Genomic DNA, 15,187 nt, shown 5'->3' with positions numbered 1-15,187 from the left:
TGCTGGAAAGGTAATAAATCCTTCCCTACAGGCATTTAAGAAACCACCAAGATGCGCTGCATATTCTAGAAGACTAAAGAAACTCTTGCCTCCCTGGGCCTGGGGAAAGCACTGTGGCTCTTTTCAGAGTGGAACTTTTGTGCTCATGAGTTCGCAGAGGGATTTTTTTATTTGAGGGGATGAAGTAAGGTGAGGCCGAGAATGGGACACTTTTGAATCACACGCAGTTCCAAGGACTGTCACAAGTTCAAGGTTTGTTGTTACTGTTGCTACGGCTGTGCTGTCATTCAGCCACCGGCAACCCGAGATTATAGAAAGGTATGTCTTTCAAACAAGACCATCTTAACTTCACTTTGGTGGCTTTGTTACGAAAAGGAGAAAGGTGCTCTTGTTTAATGACCCCAGGTGTCTTTTGGGAAAAGTAAGGAGGTCTCTTTCCCAACCCCTAATCAGATGGATTTGTTCTGACAGGTAAGGGCATCCCAAGGACAGCTCTAAAGGCTGCCAAGGTCAAGGGAGTCAGTCCCCCTCGGGGCTCTGGTCTGGCGGGTGAGCCTGGCATCACAGAGAGCAGCACGTCCTCCCTGCGTACCTTGGATGGTGCTACTGCAAATCCTTGGCTTGGCCTGCGTCTGCTTCTTTCCCTCGTCGTCTGTGTACATCTCTGTGGGTTGCTGATCGCATAAACCAATTTTGTGTAGGCTTTGGCCAGGCTGCATGTGGTCTGGTTAATGTAGGTGTTTGTTTGGTCTCTGAGTTTAAATACTCTACAGAAGCAAATCTACTTGACGTCAGGTGAGGGTTGGGAAGCCTTTGGCAAATCCATCTGTCTGGAAGTTCAGGATGACACCAAAAAGCAAACACTGACATCCCCTCTTGCTGCCGTTGTTATGAGTGAAGTTCCTGGGGACTGTGGTGCCATGTTGGTGTGTCGGAGAGGAGCGTTGGGGCTTTAGAGTTTTATTTATTTTTTTAAAGATTTATTCATTTATTTATTTTCGAGAGAGCATGAGTGGGGGGAGGGGTAGAGGGAGGAGCAGACTCCCCGCTGAGCAGGGAGCCCAATGCGGGACTCGATCCCAGGACCCCGGAATCATGACCTGAGCCGAAGGCAGATGCTTAACAGACTGAGCCACCCAGGCACTCTGCTTTAGAGTTTTAGATGAAGACTCTGTCATGCTTCTAGAGCCAGTGCCCGCCCCGGGGGGCAGGGGAGAGGGGCACCTTCACAACTGTGCTTCTGTCTCAGCTATATGCACAGCCTCTGTTTACATGGTGCTAAACTACTTGCTTGCTTTTGAGGGGGAATGCTTTATACTCAACTCCTCACTGGCCGTCAAGGTTGGCTCACTCATCTCAAATGGCTCATCGAAAGGCTCATTCCTCTCCATGCTTCCAGAGAAAAGGACCTGTGAGTCCTGTGGAGAGTTCACATTGAATTTGGGCATCTGTCATCTGCTGTCACTTTTGGTCCCCATTCCTCCCAGGTAGGGAAGAAGGTGCTGGGTGCGCCCTCTGCTGGGCAAAGGGTGGAAAGCCCTTATTTTGCCCCTGCCCCTCGGGGACTGCTCAGGTTTTCATTTTCACCTGAGCCATGGAAGATCAGAGGGAGTACCACTTGAAGTTCCTGCCCTCCTCTGTGATGCCCGAAGTCATTCTCATTGTGCCGCATGTCACTCTCTCCATGCTGGGAGCTCAGAGACTGGAGCAGGCAAGGTGTTCCATGGGCAGCCCCTTCCACCTGCTTTCCCTAGGTGACGACTCATCAGTCACTCCCAGTCACTTAGCTACTGTTTGGACACAGATGAACACAGCTGAAAGCCAACAAAACCCATGTGTAAGCTCAGTCCAGGCCACACATCAACCAGCACGTCACTTAACGTCTCTGACACTAACTCCTGAGCAGGACCTGAAAAGAGTGTCCAGGCTCCCATCTAAAAAAATGAGCCAAGCCTATTCAGTTAGGGCAAAGCCAGGCTCTGTTATTTATGGAGGAGAATGGCCTGGCAGCCCCCTGCAGAGGCATGCTCCCTCGGTGCACGGGGACCACACCACCGGCTCGGGCACCTGCCGAGGATGGCAGACAGCTTTGTTCTCTCCTGCTAGCCCCCGTCACGGAAGCACATTGTGTTGGGAATGACTCTGAGGCTCTACTGAGACTCAGCAAGAAAGCGTGTTGGGACTGAGGAGCCATGCCCATCTGGGGCATGGGAAGGGAGAGGCGCCAGCCACGCCACGATTGGCAAATCCACAGTCCTACTGGGGATCACCCTGGCGTTCTGGGGACCGAGCAAATGGAGGTTCTCCCGCTCACATCTCAGCACTGTCCTCACCCCCACAGTGGTGCTAAAACACTTTACGGTGCCCTAGTGAGTGACTTACAGGAGGAGTCTGGCCACGGAGAGACTGTGACAAGAGGAGGATGCCCAAGGGAACATATCGCTGACTCCTCTTCATCTGTCGACACTGAGGACCTGAGCCCATGCCCCCCACATTCCTCCCACACATGCTTCTAAGACTGTGTTGCTGGGCCCTGGGTAAAGGTGGAAAGAGCTTATGAAAAAAATCCTTTAAAAAATCGTAAAACTGGCTGTTAGCAGCCCACAGATATTGGCTGGTGTTTGGGTACACCAGTAGCCAGGTCTCAGATGTTGGAGATGCCCGGTCTCTGATAGGCATGACTGTCCCTGGAGTGTTGCAGAAATCTCTATCTTGGCATACGTGATGACTTACCAAATACGCTTGTGAAAGTGGCAAAATATCCCCTTTGCCAGAAGGATTTATTTCCTGCCTTCATTCCTTTCTCTATTTATATTTTGTTTCACAACAAATTTGGAGGGTTTTTTTAATGCTGTATTGGAGACAATAAAATTAAAGAAAAATATATAGTACAAAAATAGAACTATAGAAAAAACTGAGATGGTTAGAAAGCTGGAGTTCTCAACCTCTTTTTCCCCCTACACTGACACACTAGATTCTCACCCCAGAGGGAGAAATGAAGTAGGGTGATCATTCTCGTATGTACCCCACCCCCTTTGCAAAGGAGAATAGTGGTCATAGGTCCTCAATAATTACTAAAACCTGGACTAAATTTTCATCTATGAACTGCACATTTTCCACGGAGGAAAAAAAATATGCCCCCTCTGGAGAAACATGAGTTAAGTCTGCAAGCCCATATTGCTGTGCATCCATTCATGGAGGGAACATGGAGGAATTCAGTGGGTGACATCTTCAGTATGCTATACAAATGCACCTGCAGGGGCGCCTGGGTGGCTCAGTCGTTAAGCGTCTGCCTTTGGCTCAGGTCATGATCCCAGGGTCCTGGGATCGAGCCCCACATTGGGCTCCCTGCTCCGCGGGAAGCCTGCTTCTCCCTCTCACACTCCCCTTGCTTGTGTTCCCTCTCTCGCTGCCTCTCTCTCTGTCAAATAAATAAATAAAATCTTTAAAAAAAAAAACAAAAACAAATGCACCTGCAGTCTGTGAATTTTAATTTATTAGAGCCTCCTTCAATGATGTGAGGTGGTTATGACAAGGCACATTTCAGAAAAGAAGTTCTGGGCCAAGGCAAATGGTCCACGACTACAGTTCTCTGAAGGTCTGGCTTAACCCAGAGAGGACCTTCAGATTGTCTAGGAAGTGATCAGTTGCATGTCCTTTATGTATTCTGTTAGGATCATTTCCTTCATCTAGGCTTTTTGATAGAAGATGAGCATGGGACGTTCAGAGTCATAATCCAGAGCCCTGATTATGACTTAACACTGATGTTAAGTGGACTGCATATACCTGCAGAATGAAAGCACCCTGCCAAGAGTGACCCAAAAAAGTCAGCCATTCCTCCTTTGCAGGAATGGTATTCTGGGGAAATTAACATGATAACATCTGAACTTTTCAGATGTTTTGAGAAGTCAAAGACCAGATCCATACGACTAGAAGGGATAATTGATTGTTCTGAGAAAAGACTGCAGCAAATATGAGCTATACACTGAAGTCATTTAATTTTATTTGCTACCTTGGGCATCACGGTAAAAACCACATTGTCCCTATTCTTTGCCTGAATCTATGGAAATGGTAGTTGAAAGCGGTAAAAATGGAACCATTTCACTGGGGTCAACCACACCCATGGTTCACGAACCTCAATGAACCATCAGAACTACCCAAGGGTTTGTTTAAAATGCAGAACCATGGTCCGCAGAGATTATGATTCTGTGGGTCAGAGAGCCACACATGTGCCCTCAGGCCACACAGGAGTCCTAGGCTGACCCAGAACTGTTCCATCTTGGTAGTGACCCTGAGGGCCGTGTGGGTGGCACTTCTAGTATTTCATGTGATTTCCATCTGTTTTAGCATGAGAACAGGCAAAGCAGTCAATAACTTTCATTTTTGGGCGCCTGGGTGGCTCAGTTGTTAAGCGTCTGCCTTCGGCTCAGGTCATGATCCCGGGGTCCTGGGATCGAGCCCCGCATTGGGCTCCCTGCTCGGCGGGAAGCCTGCTTCTCCCTCTCCCACTCCCCCTACTTGTGTTCCCTCTCTCGCTGTGTCTCTCTCTGTCAAATAAATAAATAAAATCTTAAAAAAAAAAAACTTTCATTTTTGTATAATTGTGCTTCATTTCCTTGTGGGCATCTTTCATTGTCAGTGAAATAAACTTGAAACAATTGTTCCCCGGTGCTTTCCCTGAATCCCCTGGGGGACAGAATCCTCCTGGCCTGGGGACGCTTCTCTTATTCTTCCTTCCAGTGGGATTTCCATGGGGACAGATTGTACACAGAAGCCGACACCCATCAGGGACCTGTTCGAGGCAAACTGGGCTCCATAAAACTCCTCATCTGTAGGTGGGCTAATGAGTTCATAGTGGATTCTAAAAAACTGAATTAATAAAAAATCCTTATTGATTCTAGTGGTAATTTCTCTATGGGTATGGAGCTAAGAAGAAAGTAAATCTCTCTTTTATAGAGATGGAATTGCAATAGTTCACTTTGCAGGTCAGCTGGTACGATAGCAGCCGACTTATCTTGGCTCTTGTCAGCGACAGCCTTTTGCTATTCCTCGCAGAGCTGAAATAGGAGGTGGGTGTTTCTCAAATGCATCTTCTATTGTTTTCTCTAGAACACTTTCTTTGCTAGATCCGTTAGCTTTTAAAGTGTAAAACTTTCTTTCTTTTTTTTTTTTTTAAAGATTTTATTTATTTATTTGACAGAGAGAGACAGCGAGAGAGGGAACACAAGCAGGGGGAGTGGGAGAGGGAGAAGCAGGCCTCCCGTGGAGCAGGAAGCCCAATGCGGGGCTCGATCCCAGGACCCTGGGACCATGACCTGAGCCGAAGGCAGACGCTTAATGGCTGAGCCACCCAGGCGCCCCTAAAGTGTAAAACTTTCTTACTGCATTGTGTGGAAGTACAGTTCCAAAGGCAAAGAGAAGGCAGCTCGTACTTTCTGCAGAGTGGGCGTGGCATTCAGGGTTTGCACGTATGGCAGGTTCTAATAAGGCCCCCAAAGTCTCATGACTCAAAATGTCTCTCTGTTCTGATTGCCTTCTGTTCACCCCATTGGTGAGAGAGGGGTCCCTCGCCCTAAATAGTAGGAGATGGCTGAACACCCCACAGTTGACCCTGGGCAGATGCGAATGATGGGAGTTTCTTAGCCACGTGTGTTCACACCGGGGGAGGAGGACACGGCATGCGATGCAGGGCCCCATGGAGGTTGCACACGGGAACAGAGCGACCAACCAGGGCACGCAGGGGCCATGCTCTGTAGTAATGAGAGGCTGGGGTAACCTCTGGTTCCGGTGGGCGGATGTGAAGGGCTTGTTTGAACCACGTCTGGGGTGCGGCCAGTTGCATAAGGGAGCTAGCAGGTGGGAGCCTTTCCTGTTGGGTGGGGGGCGTCTCTGCTCAGAGCAGGGAACTCGTGGTTAGTCCTCTGAGCCTCACTGAGGCTCAAAGATGTCAAGGCAGCTCATGAAATCTGGGGCCTTCAAATACACCTTCCAAGATCAATCTCTACCTTTATTTGCCTATATTCCCTGCGTTACTTAGTCCTGGATTCAAATCTGGATTTGAACTTTCTCAGTCACCAAAGCAGAAGGGAGATACAGTCAACGATGAGATATACATTGTCCCTGAAGTCAAAAAAAGAAAAGCCCCTCACACCATCAGTACCTAGGTTAGAACACTCACTTCCCGAACACCTCTGCCCCTGGTCGGTAGCTCCGAGCTCCTCCAGCCTTCTGATGATTTTCCCCACCATTGCAAAAATCTTGCAGTCTGATGGGATTCTTCCAAACCAATTTTTTTACTCTTTATTTCTTCATTTGAATATTTCTGTTTTAAAATGTCTGTAGCCTGTGCTTTTCCATAGCCAGAAAAAAAAAAAAGGCATTTCACAAATCGATTTACAGTTTATAAGTTTGTTTATAAAGAAGCCAGTGTCCGTTCAGCCGCCAGTAAACTGGGGGACGTGGGTGTAGCCCAGATCCCGCTGGGACGCCCTGTGCCAGCCTGGTGGGCCCACCCCAGACTACTCTGGTGTTGTGGCTGATGGCTCACACCTGCAGCCTTTCCTGGAGACCCATCCTTGGTTAGTGGAGCCAGCTTGCCAGGACATGCACCAGAGTGACCCCCTCCCCGCCCCCCAACATCCACAGTTACTCATAGCTTAGGATGAGTTGGGGAAGAGGGAGTAAAAGCTCAACCCTCTTGCTTCAGGGCAGGTTAAGCTCTGTGGTGTCACTGAGAATCTGAAGCTTTCTGGGGGATCAGGCCAGACTTCATGAGAAGCCACATCCTTCCCCAACTTCTTCCTTTTCCCGGTCCTTCTTCCCTCACTTGCATTATAATCTCTCTCAAGACTACTCCATTAGTCCATCACTTTCCACAAAGCTCCATCTGGGGCTCTGTCTCCAGGGAACCTGACCTAGGACAGGGCTATTCCTCCACAGCTGGAGACAGGAGATAAATCAATAGTATAAAGCCCTTTTATTTTCCCAAAATGACTGTTTTACAACTTTTTGTAATTATTATAAAAGTGATACATGCTTATGGATAAGCATTCAGGTAGAGGCAGAGGGTATAAAGTAAAATGTAAAAGATTTCACACCCTATCACAACTCCCAGTCCCAGTCCCCTGAAAGGTGACCAGCGCTCATTTTTTAGTATCCTTTTGGAACATGTCTATGTATATATAACCATAAGTTATATCAAATTAGTCACATTATTCTGCAACCTGCTTTTTTCCGCTTGCTATATCATGAACTTTCCATTATGGATGCAAAGAGATCTGCCTTCAAAAACGCCCCATATTCATAAGATTCATTTAAATAGGCACATTCTCTGTTACTGGCATGTTTTTTCCATGAATCAAAATGGAAAGACCAGTAATCTGACATTTTATTTTGCCAAATGAACAACTGAGAGCTCAGTTGGGGAAAACAGTTGTCATTTCCCACCTTGTGTGTCTGGTAAAATGAGCCCAACTCAACCAAAACACTTGATGAAATTAGTTGCCGAGCCTTTTGGATTAAGGCCATGTGACTCACCTGAGGGAAACTCAATGGTCCTCAACAATGGATTAAAGCCAGTGAGAGAAAAGAAGTGGAGTCGGTTCTAAATTATGCACATCCACAAAACCTCATACCTAAGGAGTAAACTGTAATTTCAATATTGCCTGTGTGTGAGGGTATGTGGATAATTAAGGTATATTAAGCAAAGAAGACAAGACGGGGGCACAGCAGATTGCACAGAAATTATCAGAAGCATTTTAAGATACAGAACAAAAAATAATAATGCAACACAAAGAGATGCCATCTCACACCCATTTGAGTGGCCATTCTACAACCATAACAACAAGAGAAACCAGAAAATAACAAGTGTCAGTAAGGATGGGAAGAAATTGGAACCCTCGTGCAACATTGGTGGGAATGTAAAATGGTGCTGCTGTTACGGAAAACCTTATGAAGTTTCCTCAAAAAATTAAAAATAGAATTGCCATGGGATCCATCAATTCCACTTCTGGTTATACACCCAAAAGAACTGAAAGCAGGATCTTGAAAAGATATTTGTACACCAGCGTCCACCAGCATTATTCATAATAGCTAAGAGATGGAAGCAAGACAAATGTCCATCAATAGATAAGTGGATAAGCAAAATGTGCTGTATTTACTATGGAATATTATTCAACCTTAAGAAGGAAGAAAATTCTGGGGCGCCTGGGTAGCTCAGTCAGTTAAGCGTCTGCCTTCGGCTCAGGTCATGATCCTGGAGTCCCTGGATCGAGCCCCACATCAGGCTCCCTGCTCAGTGGGGAGTCTGCTTCTGTCTTCCCTCCCCACCCCTGTCCCTGCTCTCTTGCTCACTCTCTCTCTCTCTCAAATAAATAAAATCTTAAAAAAAAAAAAGGAAGAAAATTCTGACACACAATACAACATGGATAAAGCTTGAAGACATTACGCTGAGTGCACGTAATCAGTCATAAAAGGACAAATACTGTATGATTCTACTAATATGAGGTACCTAGAATAGTCAAAGTCACAGAGACAGAAAGTGGAGGGATGGTTGCCAGGGGCTGGGGGGTGGGGAGGAGAGTTAGTGTTTAATGGGGTACCGAGTTTCAGCTTTGTAAGATGACAAAGTCCTGGAGATGGATGGTGGTGATGGTATAATGTGAATGTACTTAAAACCACTGAACTGTGCATTTAAAAATGATTAAGATGATGAATTTTATGGTATGTATATTTTGCCACAATAAAAAATAAGACATAAATGAAACTGTATTCCTCAGTCCTTCCAAGCCTCCCCAGGATGATCAAATGGCCCAGGACTGAATAGCAGACAAGGGCAGGGTCGTTGCAGGTGTAGATAAGGGATGCACGCTCACAGGCTCAAAACCCAATCTCACTCTGTTACTATGGGTCTTAGTGCCCCCCCCCCCCCAGCATGCTCCCCCTTGAGTCTCTGAGTGCCTCTAGCTTGGCGGGGAGTCCTTGGAGGGGTGTGAAATGGAGGGCAGGGGAGGAATGCTGGTAGAGGGAACCGAGGGGACTATGAGTCACCCATTTGAACACAGGAACCAGTCAACACACCAAAAAAAGGGGAGGAGTTTCCAGCCAGATGGAAGTGGCTAGAAGAAGAACCTGAAGAGAACCCACTATGAGAGGTGTTCCATCCGTACAGAAAAGGCGTGAAGGCTGTCCGGGTGGAATCCTGGTTGTGCTGCTTTCTAGATTCTCACGTGATCTTGGACACACTACTGAAATTCTCTATGCTGCAGGCTCGTTTGAAGTGAGCTTAGAACAGTGCTGGGCACATAGCAAGTAGAGTATGAGTATTTGTTAAATAAGAGGAAAGGTTTTTATTTCAGCCTCCCTACTATGCTGTGAGGACTAGACAGTTAACACTGCTGTGTAGAGGGGAAACTGAGGCTCAGGGAGGTCAAGTGTCTCCTCTGAAGAGGTGTCAGAGCTGAATGTGGGTCTTCTGACTCTCGATCCCAGTCCCTGCCACCTCTGTGTCTGCCTGTCTCTCCCTGCCTCGCCGGTGGCCCTTCTCCTGAGCGGCAGGGGGACCTAGGTGGTACAGGGAAGTAGGTGAGGGCCAGCTACAACAACCTCCAGGCTCTCATTCGACCCCCACCCCTGAGCCCCCACTGCCTTTGCATTGGGAATGGAACCGGCTTGCCATGAAAGTAGAGCTCTAGAAACAGACACCATGAGAGTTTCAGACCAACACGAGCCCCATTTTCAGGAAATCACCTCCTTCATCAGCTTGGGTACATGGAGACTGATCGACCCAGGCTTCACGACTGCCCTGCCCTTGGCCCATCTCACCACTACCATCTCTAGTTCTGGGAAGGAGGACAAGGGAAACAAAGTGGACCTTTGCATGTTTTTTATTTGGATAGCTAATTCATGCACATAGTACAAAATTCAAAGGCTCAAAAGGGTATTCAGTGTAAACCGAGTCTCTCTCCCACCCTGGTTCCCCAGTGCCAAAGCTCTTCCTAGAGATCCCCACTGTGAAAGGAAGGAAATCCTTACATCAAATGGATTTGTTCTTTAGGAAGTTGGTTCAGATGGACAGCAGACAGCCCTGGAGTGAACCAGTCTGGAAAAGCTGGTGGGCATCAAGGGACTCGGGGCACAACCAGAAAGGTACTTCTAAATCGGGTCTGGCTTCCTGCTGGGTGGTTGTGTGAGCCACTGCATGGGAGCGTCATTGTCTGCCATGTACATCTCCCCTGGGCTGCTTCTCTCCTCCTTTAGTGTCGCCTTGGGTTTCTTATAATCAGACTTTTGTAATTAAGGCTGGGAGCCCCTAACCCCGTTATTGTCATTACAGAAGAGACCAGTTCTTGAATCCATGCACAAACAGGGTCAGGACCTGTGCATGATCCATGCTGAGGAGTCAAAGGGACCAGCATCAGAGATCTTCTTCCCCACCCCCAGCCTCATCCTCCCTTCCTTTCTGTTCCTTTCCCTTCGCCCTCATTTCTCTTCCCCACCCCCAAGTCCACATTAAAGACATACAAAGAGCAGTGCCTGGGCTTCCTATGGATTTATGATTTATGCTTATTCATCTTATTATCTAAGTGGTTTTGCCAGGTAAAATATTAAGGCACCACTGCCATTATAACCTTGTCTTCCATGATCTCATTGGCAGCTGGTGTTGCCATGACAACTGGGCTGGAGAAATTGGTACTGAGCTTCGGTGGAAGACGATGCGAACACTGGTGTGTGTGTGTGTGTGTGTGTGTGTGTGTGTGTGTGTCTGCAATCTTCCCATCATGTATATCTGTTGTGTGAGAAACCATGGATTTCTTAGGCCACACCTTCTGCTTCTCCTTCAAGTTTGGTCTAAATTGGCTTTAGGACTCTAAATCAACTGGAAGGAAGCTTTGGAGGAGGCTTTCTTTGTTTGGTTTATTGGGTAGCAAATTGAAAGCTGGGACACATAAGAAATATTTTAGAGTCTTTCTACCCATGTGAAATGAAGCAGCTACCCCCACTCAGTGTCACTCTTAAAAACACCTTGGGCTTAACTTATTTAAAATTTTTATGTAATTCTCTTATTAAATATAGAAAGTCAGAGCTAGAAGGGACCCCACATGTCATCTGTTTCCCCCTTTCATTTGGTAAGAAAACTAAGGCCCAGAGAGGCTAAGTGACTTGCTGCATACAGTATGGCTCCAGCATGGACACTATGACTTCAGCTAAGGGACTTACTCCTTTAAGTCTCAATTTGCTCATCTGTAAAATGGGGATAATATCAAGAGCCACTTTACTAGGTCACTGTAAGGCTTAAGTGAGATAATCCCAATGCTTGGCACATATCAAGCCCTCAATAAATTTTATCATTATTACCCCAGGTCACACTGGAAATCAGAAATATGACAAAAATCCAGCTGAGCTAACTCCTACTTAAACTGGAGCCTTTTCCCATTAATCCTGTCCTGTCCTCTGTTTCTTTTTGTGTATATGTTCCTTGTCAGCCAGGGGAGAGTGGAAGGCCCTTCTGAGGTGGGGGTTGTCTTTTCTTACAACCTCCCATGATGTGTGTATAATGCACACACTAGGTACCCTGTGGATGCTTGTTGATTTGAGGATAAACATTACATGCTTCATGCCCTCATGGACGATCGACTGAATGTACATGGCATGGCTATACTGTAAGGGGAGAAAGGAATAGAAGGACAAATTTAAGGAGGGAAGTGAACACTTTTTGATCACTTCAGATGAAACCAGGCATTTTGCTAAGCTCTTTACAAAAGTGTTTAATCATCACCAGAACCTCATGAGGTGATGAGGTGAGCATATTCATTCCCATTCTATGAATAAGAACACTGAGACAGACTGGCTATGCAGCGTGCCCGGGGAGGTTCGCATGCCAGGTTGAGAGCTGGCCTTCCACCCAACCTTTCACTTCAAGGTGCGGCTGATGCCCTCAATAGACTCTGGTCCGAAACAATTTCTCACCCCTCTGCGAGCCAAAAGCTTATTTCCTGAGGTGGTGAGTGGGATGCAGAGCGGACTGACACCTTTTCCATCACTGACACAAAGAAGAGTATACAAAGCACAGTTGTGTAGCTCTGGGAATCTAAAATATTCCCCCAGCCAAACCAGACTGGTATTGAAAGTCACACCAGGCTGGGCGGTTTTATAGAAGGCCTCCTTTCATCACTCTGTCAGGAATAAGAGCAATGCGGTAGAACCTCACAGTCCTGTTCAGAGGAACACACTGTTCTGGGGAAACTTATTTCAAAAGAGATTCTGACGTAAAAACCCATCCACTTGGTGGGGGTGGGAGGTAGTGATCCTCTATCTCACATCCTAGGCAATGAGGCCATGAAACCAGCAGGTCTCTGTACCTCTTAGGTAAGAGTCGCTCCGTCTCTGGGCGAGCTGGGTACAGCAGTACAGAATTTAACTGAGTGCCCCGTCTCTCGATTAGGGACGGAGGTGAGATGTGGACAGGGATGCCTGATGGCGCATACACAACAGGGCTAGATGACTTCACTGGGGTCTAGATCTGCACAGCAACCATGCTTTGCTTACACTGTATGTTTTCTGGAGTTTGGGGGGTGGGGGTGGGGGGCCGATGGAGATTTGGAGGAGATAAAGGGGCCCTCCTTGGCACCGCATGAAGTCGCCGAACTAGGGGCAGACGTTCAGATTTAGAAGACAGACTTACCTCTCCGGTGGGCGACCCAGCCCTGCCTCTTGCCAGATGTCACTGTGTTCACATTACCAATCTGACTCATTGCACCTGCTGGAGAGGGGAGCTGTATCGCTGCTGAGTTACTCGGGACATTACCTGCAATAAGCTCATTAGGAACCTGGGAAATGCTAGTTATCACAACACCCCTTATGATGAAGCTCATCAGATGGAGAAATCTTTTTAATATCATTGAGCCTAATCTTTTTAATTCCGCACGATTTTCTGGGTAAGCACTTTCTACGAGGTGAGTTGCGGTGCCATCTTTGCATCCCAGCCATACCCAGCAGACAGGTATCCCCTAAACACATACTGACGCCCGCTTTCAACCCCGAGGTGACTAGGTGGCCCTGAGTGCGGCCCGCAGCAGGCCCCGCCCCCCCGCTCCCTGCGCTCTGAGCCTGGGGCAGGAGTGGGCGCTGGGCCAAGCCTTACGGGAGACCCTGCCGCATTCCGCGTAGAGAAGAGCCCCGGAGACCGCGGCTCTTACATAACTGGAATGACGTAACCGCTGCCGGCTCCCGAGGGCGGGGGCAGCGGGGGCAGCGAGAGGGCGGGCCCCACCGCGTCCCTCCACCGCAGCGCCGCGAGGCTCGCCGAGGGGCTGCGCGAATACACCAAGTAAGACGGCGCGGGCGGCCGAGGGTGCAGCGCCGGGTGGGCGGGGCCGCTGGCCGTCACGTGGCCCGCCTCGGCGCGGGCGAGCAGGGTTGGCGGGGACGCGCCCGGGACTTCGCGATCTCGCTGGACCGACGAAGCGACAGTGGCACCCGCAGGCTAGCAGCCCGCGGGCACACATACAGGGCGGGCAGGGTGCAGCTCCCGGACGCTCGGGGACCCGGCTGGCGCCCGAGGGGCGGGGCTTTGCCGCGCCTGGGCCGGGACCCACTGACGACAGGCGGCCCGCGGGCCCCGGAGCCCCTGGGCGTTACCTTGGCGCCCTGCAGGGCGTGCTCGGGTGACTGCGCTGGGCTGCTGTCGGCGTCAGGCCGGGCGAGCTCTAAACTGCTGCCGAGGACGCTGGCTTAGAACTTTCCTGGGTGTGTTTTTTTCTCACCGATAAAACGCAGCTTGTGGACTGTGACCTCTGGCGCCTGCTGGAACATTCCGAACGCGGGTTTCGGGGCGGGTGTCCACTGTGCACCGTGTGAGCTTGATGAACGGTGCTTGATGATTTCACTGGCCTGGTGGTAACCCTCGCTGTGCCCTAGCCGGTTCTCCACCTCATTGTGATTTTAAGGGGCGGCCAGTTCCCGGGGATGGAGAGATGGTTTTTATCTTAGAATTAATTAGGCTTATGCAGTGGTTCGCAATCCTGTCTGAATAACGGGGCAAGAATTTAAAATACCAGTTTCGGGCCCTGCCCCTAGAGATTCTGATTCAGTTGGTCCGCACCGGGGCCTACGCTGACATTTTGTAGAAATCCTCCAGGTGATTCTCTTGCGGCCTGGTCATCTGAGAGACTCTCTCTCCTCCCTGCACGAGGGTTTTTATCAGTTCCTAAGGCAGCCCCGCACATTTCCATCATTCCAAGGGGAGGCAAGCGGCGGCTGCTCCCTTCTCTTCACCCCACATACTTTTGGAAAAAGTGCTTGTTTTTCTCAGGAGGCAGGACTGCAGATAATGGTGGGAAGTGTAACCGTCAACCCTGCCCCCCAACCCCCAGATTTAGGCAAATACAGTGGCAGCCTCTTTCTTTCAAAGGGGTGCACTCTGGCGGTGGCCGCTATTTGCTGGGTGTTTCCATGTTACACAGAGAGCAGCCCCAAGAGCTTGAGTCAGCTTCCTGCCCTGGGAGAGCAGGCTTCTAAAAGTCTCTCCCCAGACTCGTTCACGGAGTGGGAGGGGTGCAATCCAGGTGGGTCTCCCTGTTGTTGTACATTTAGTGAAATGGAGGGAAAGATAATTCCTTATTTTGATTCCAGTGTGAGAGTCACTGTAGTTTGGGTTTATGCTGTTTTTTCTTGGCACACCATGACTTTTATAAAGCTCCCCTATATTGATCTATGCAACAGTACCAAGTCACTGTTCCCTAAACTTGCCTGAACCTAAGAATTACCTGGAACAAATTAAAAAGACAACAAAACCTGATTCCTAAGTCCCTCACAGAAGTAGGTGGGGCCTAGGCAAATTCCATATTGGGTAAATTGGGGGAAACATGCCTAGGAGCTCGCCCCTTGGTGATTCCTATCTTCAGGGGTTCAGGAAGCACTAAGTACAGTGGTTGCTCAGTTTGAGTCAAAATCATCTGGAGGGCGTGTGACCATGCCCTCGGTAGACCAAGACCACGTTTCTAGCAGGTTCCCAGGTGACACTAAAGCTGCTTGTGTGGCGCTCATCCTTTAAGCATCACTGGTGTAGTACAAGGTGCCCCAGGCTGGGTGTTAAAAGAATGGAAACCCTCCTTTGGCTTTATGACCTACCATTTTGTGATCTTAGGCAAGTCATTCATTTCCTCTCTGCACTGAAAAACAGGGACTG

At 48.6% G+C, this 15,187-nt stretch overlaps 1 protein-coding gene across 1 annotated transcript in view; it reads left to right on the top strand.

The window, feature by feature from the left end:
* Positions 1-1,594: 1,594 nt before the first annotated feature.
* The window catches only part of DHRS12 (dehydrogenase/reductase 12), a 44,583-nt gene continuing 30,990 nt past the window's right edge, over positions 1,595-15,187 (top strand). Inside the window, 2 exon segments of the mRNA XM_035003808.1 lie at positions 1,595-1,711; positions 13,233-13,327. Of these exon segments, the coding sequence (XP_034859699.1) occupies positions 1,595-1,711; positions 13,233-13,327 (212 nt within the window).

The sequence above is a fragment of the Mirounga leonina genome, unplaced genomic scaffold (genome assembly GCF_011800145.1).
Source record: "Mirounga leonina isolate KUSES-001 unplaced genomic scaffold, KU_Mleo_1.0 Mir_127, whole genome shotgun sequence".
Taxonomy (NCBI): domain Eukaryota; kingdom Metazoa; phylum Chordata; class Mammalia; order Carnivora; family Phocidae; genus Mirounga; species Mirounga leonina.
Note: the sequence above shows the minus strand (reverse complement) of the source record. Positions and strands in the feature narration are given on the sequence as shown.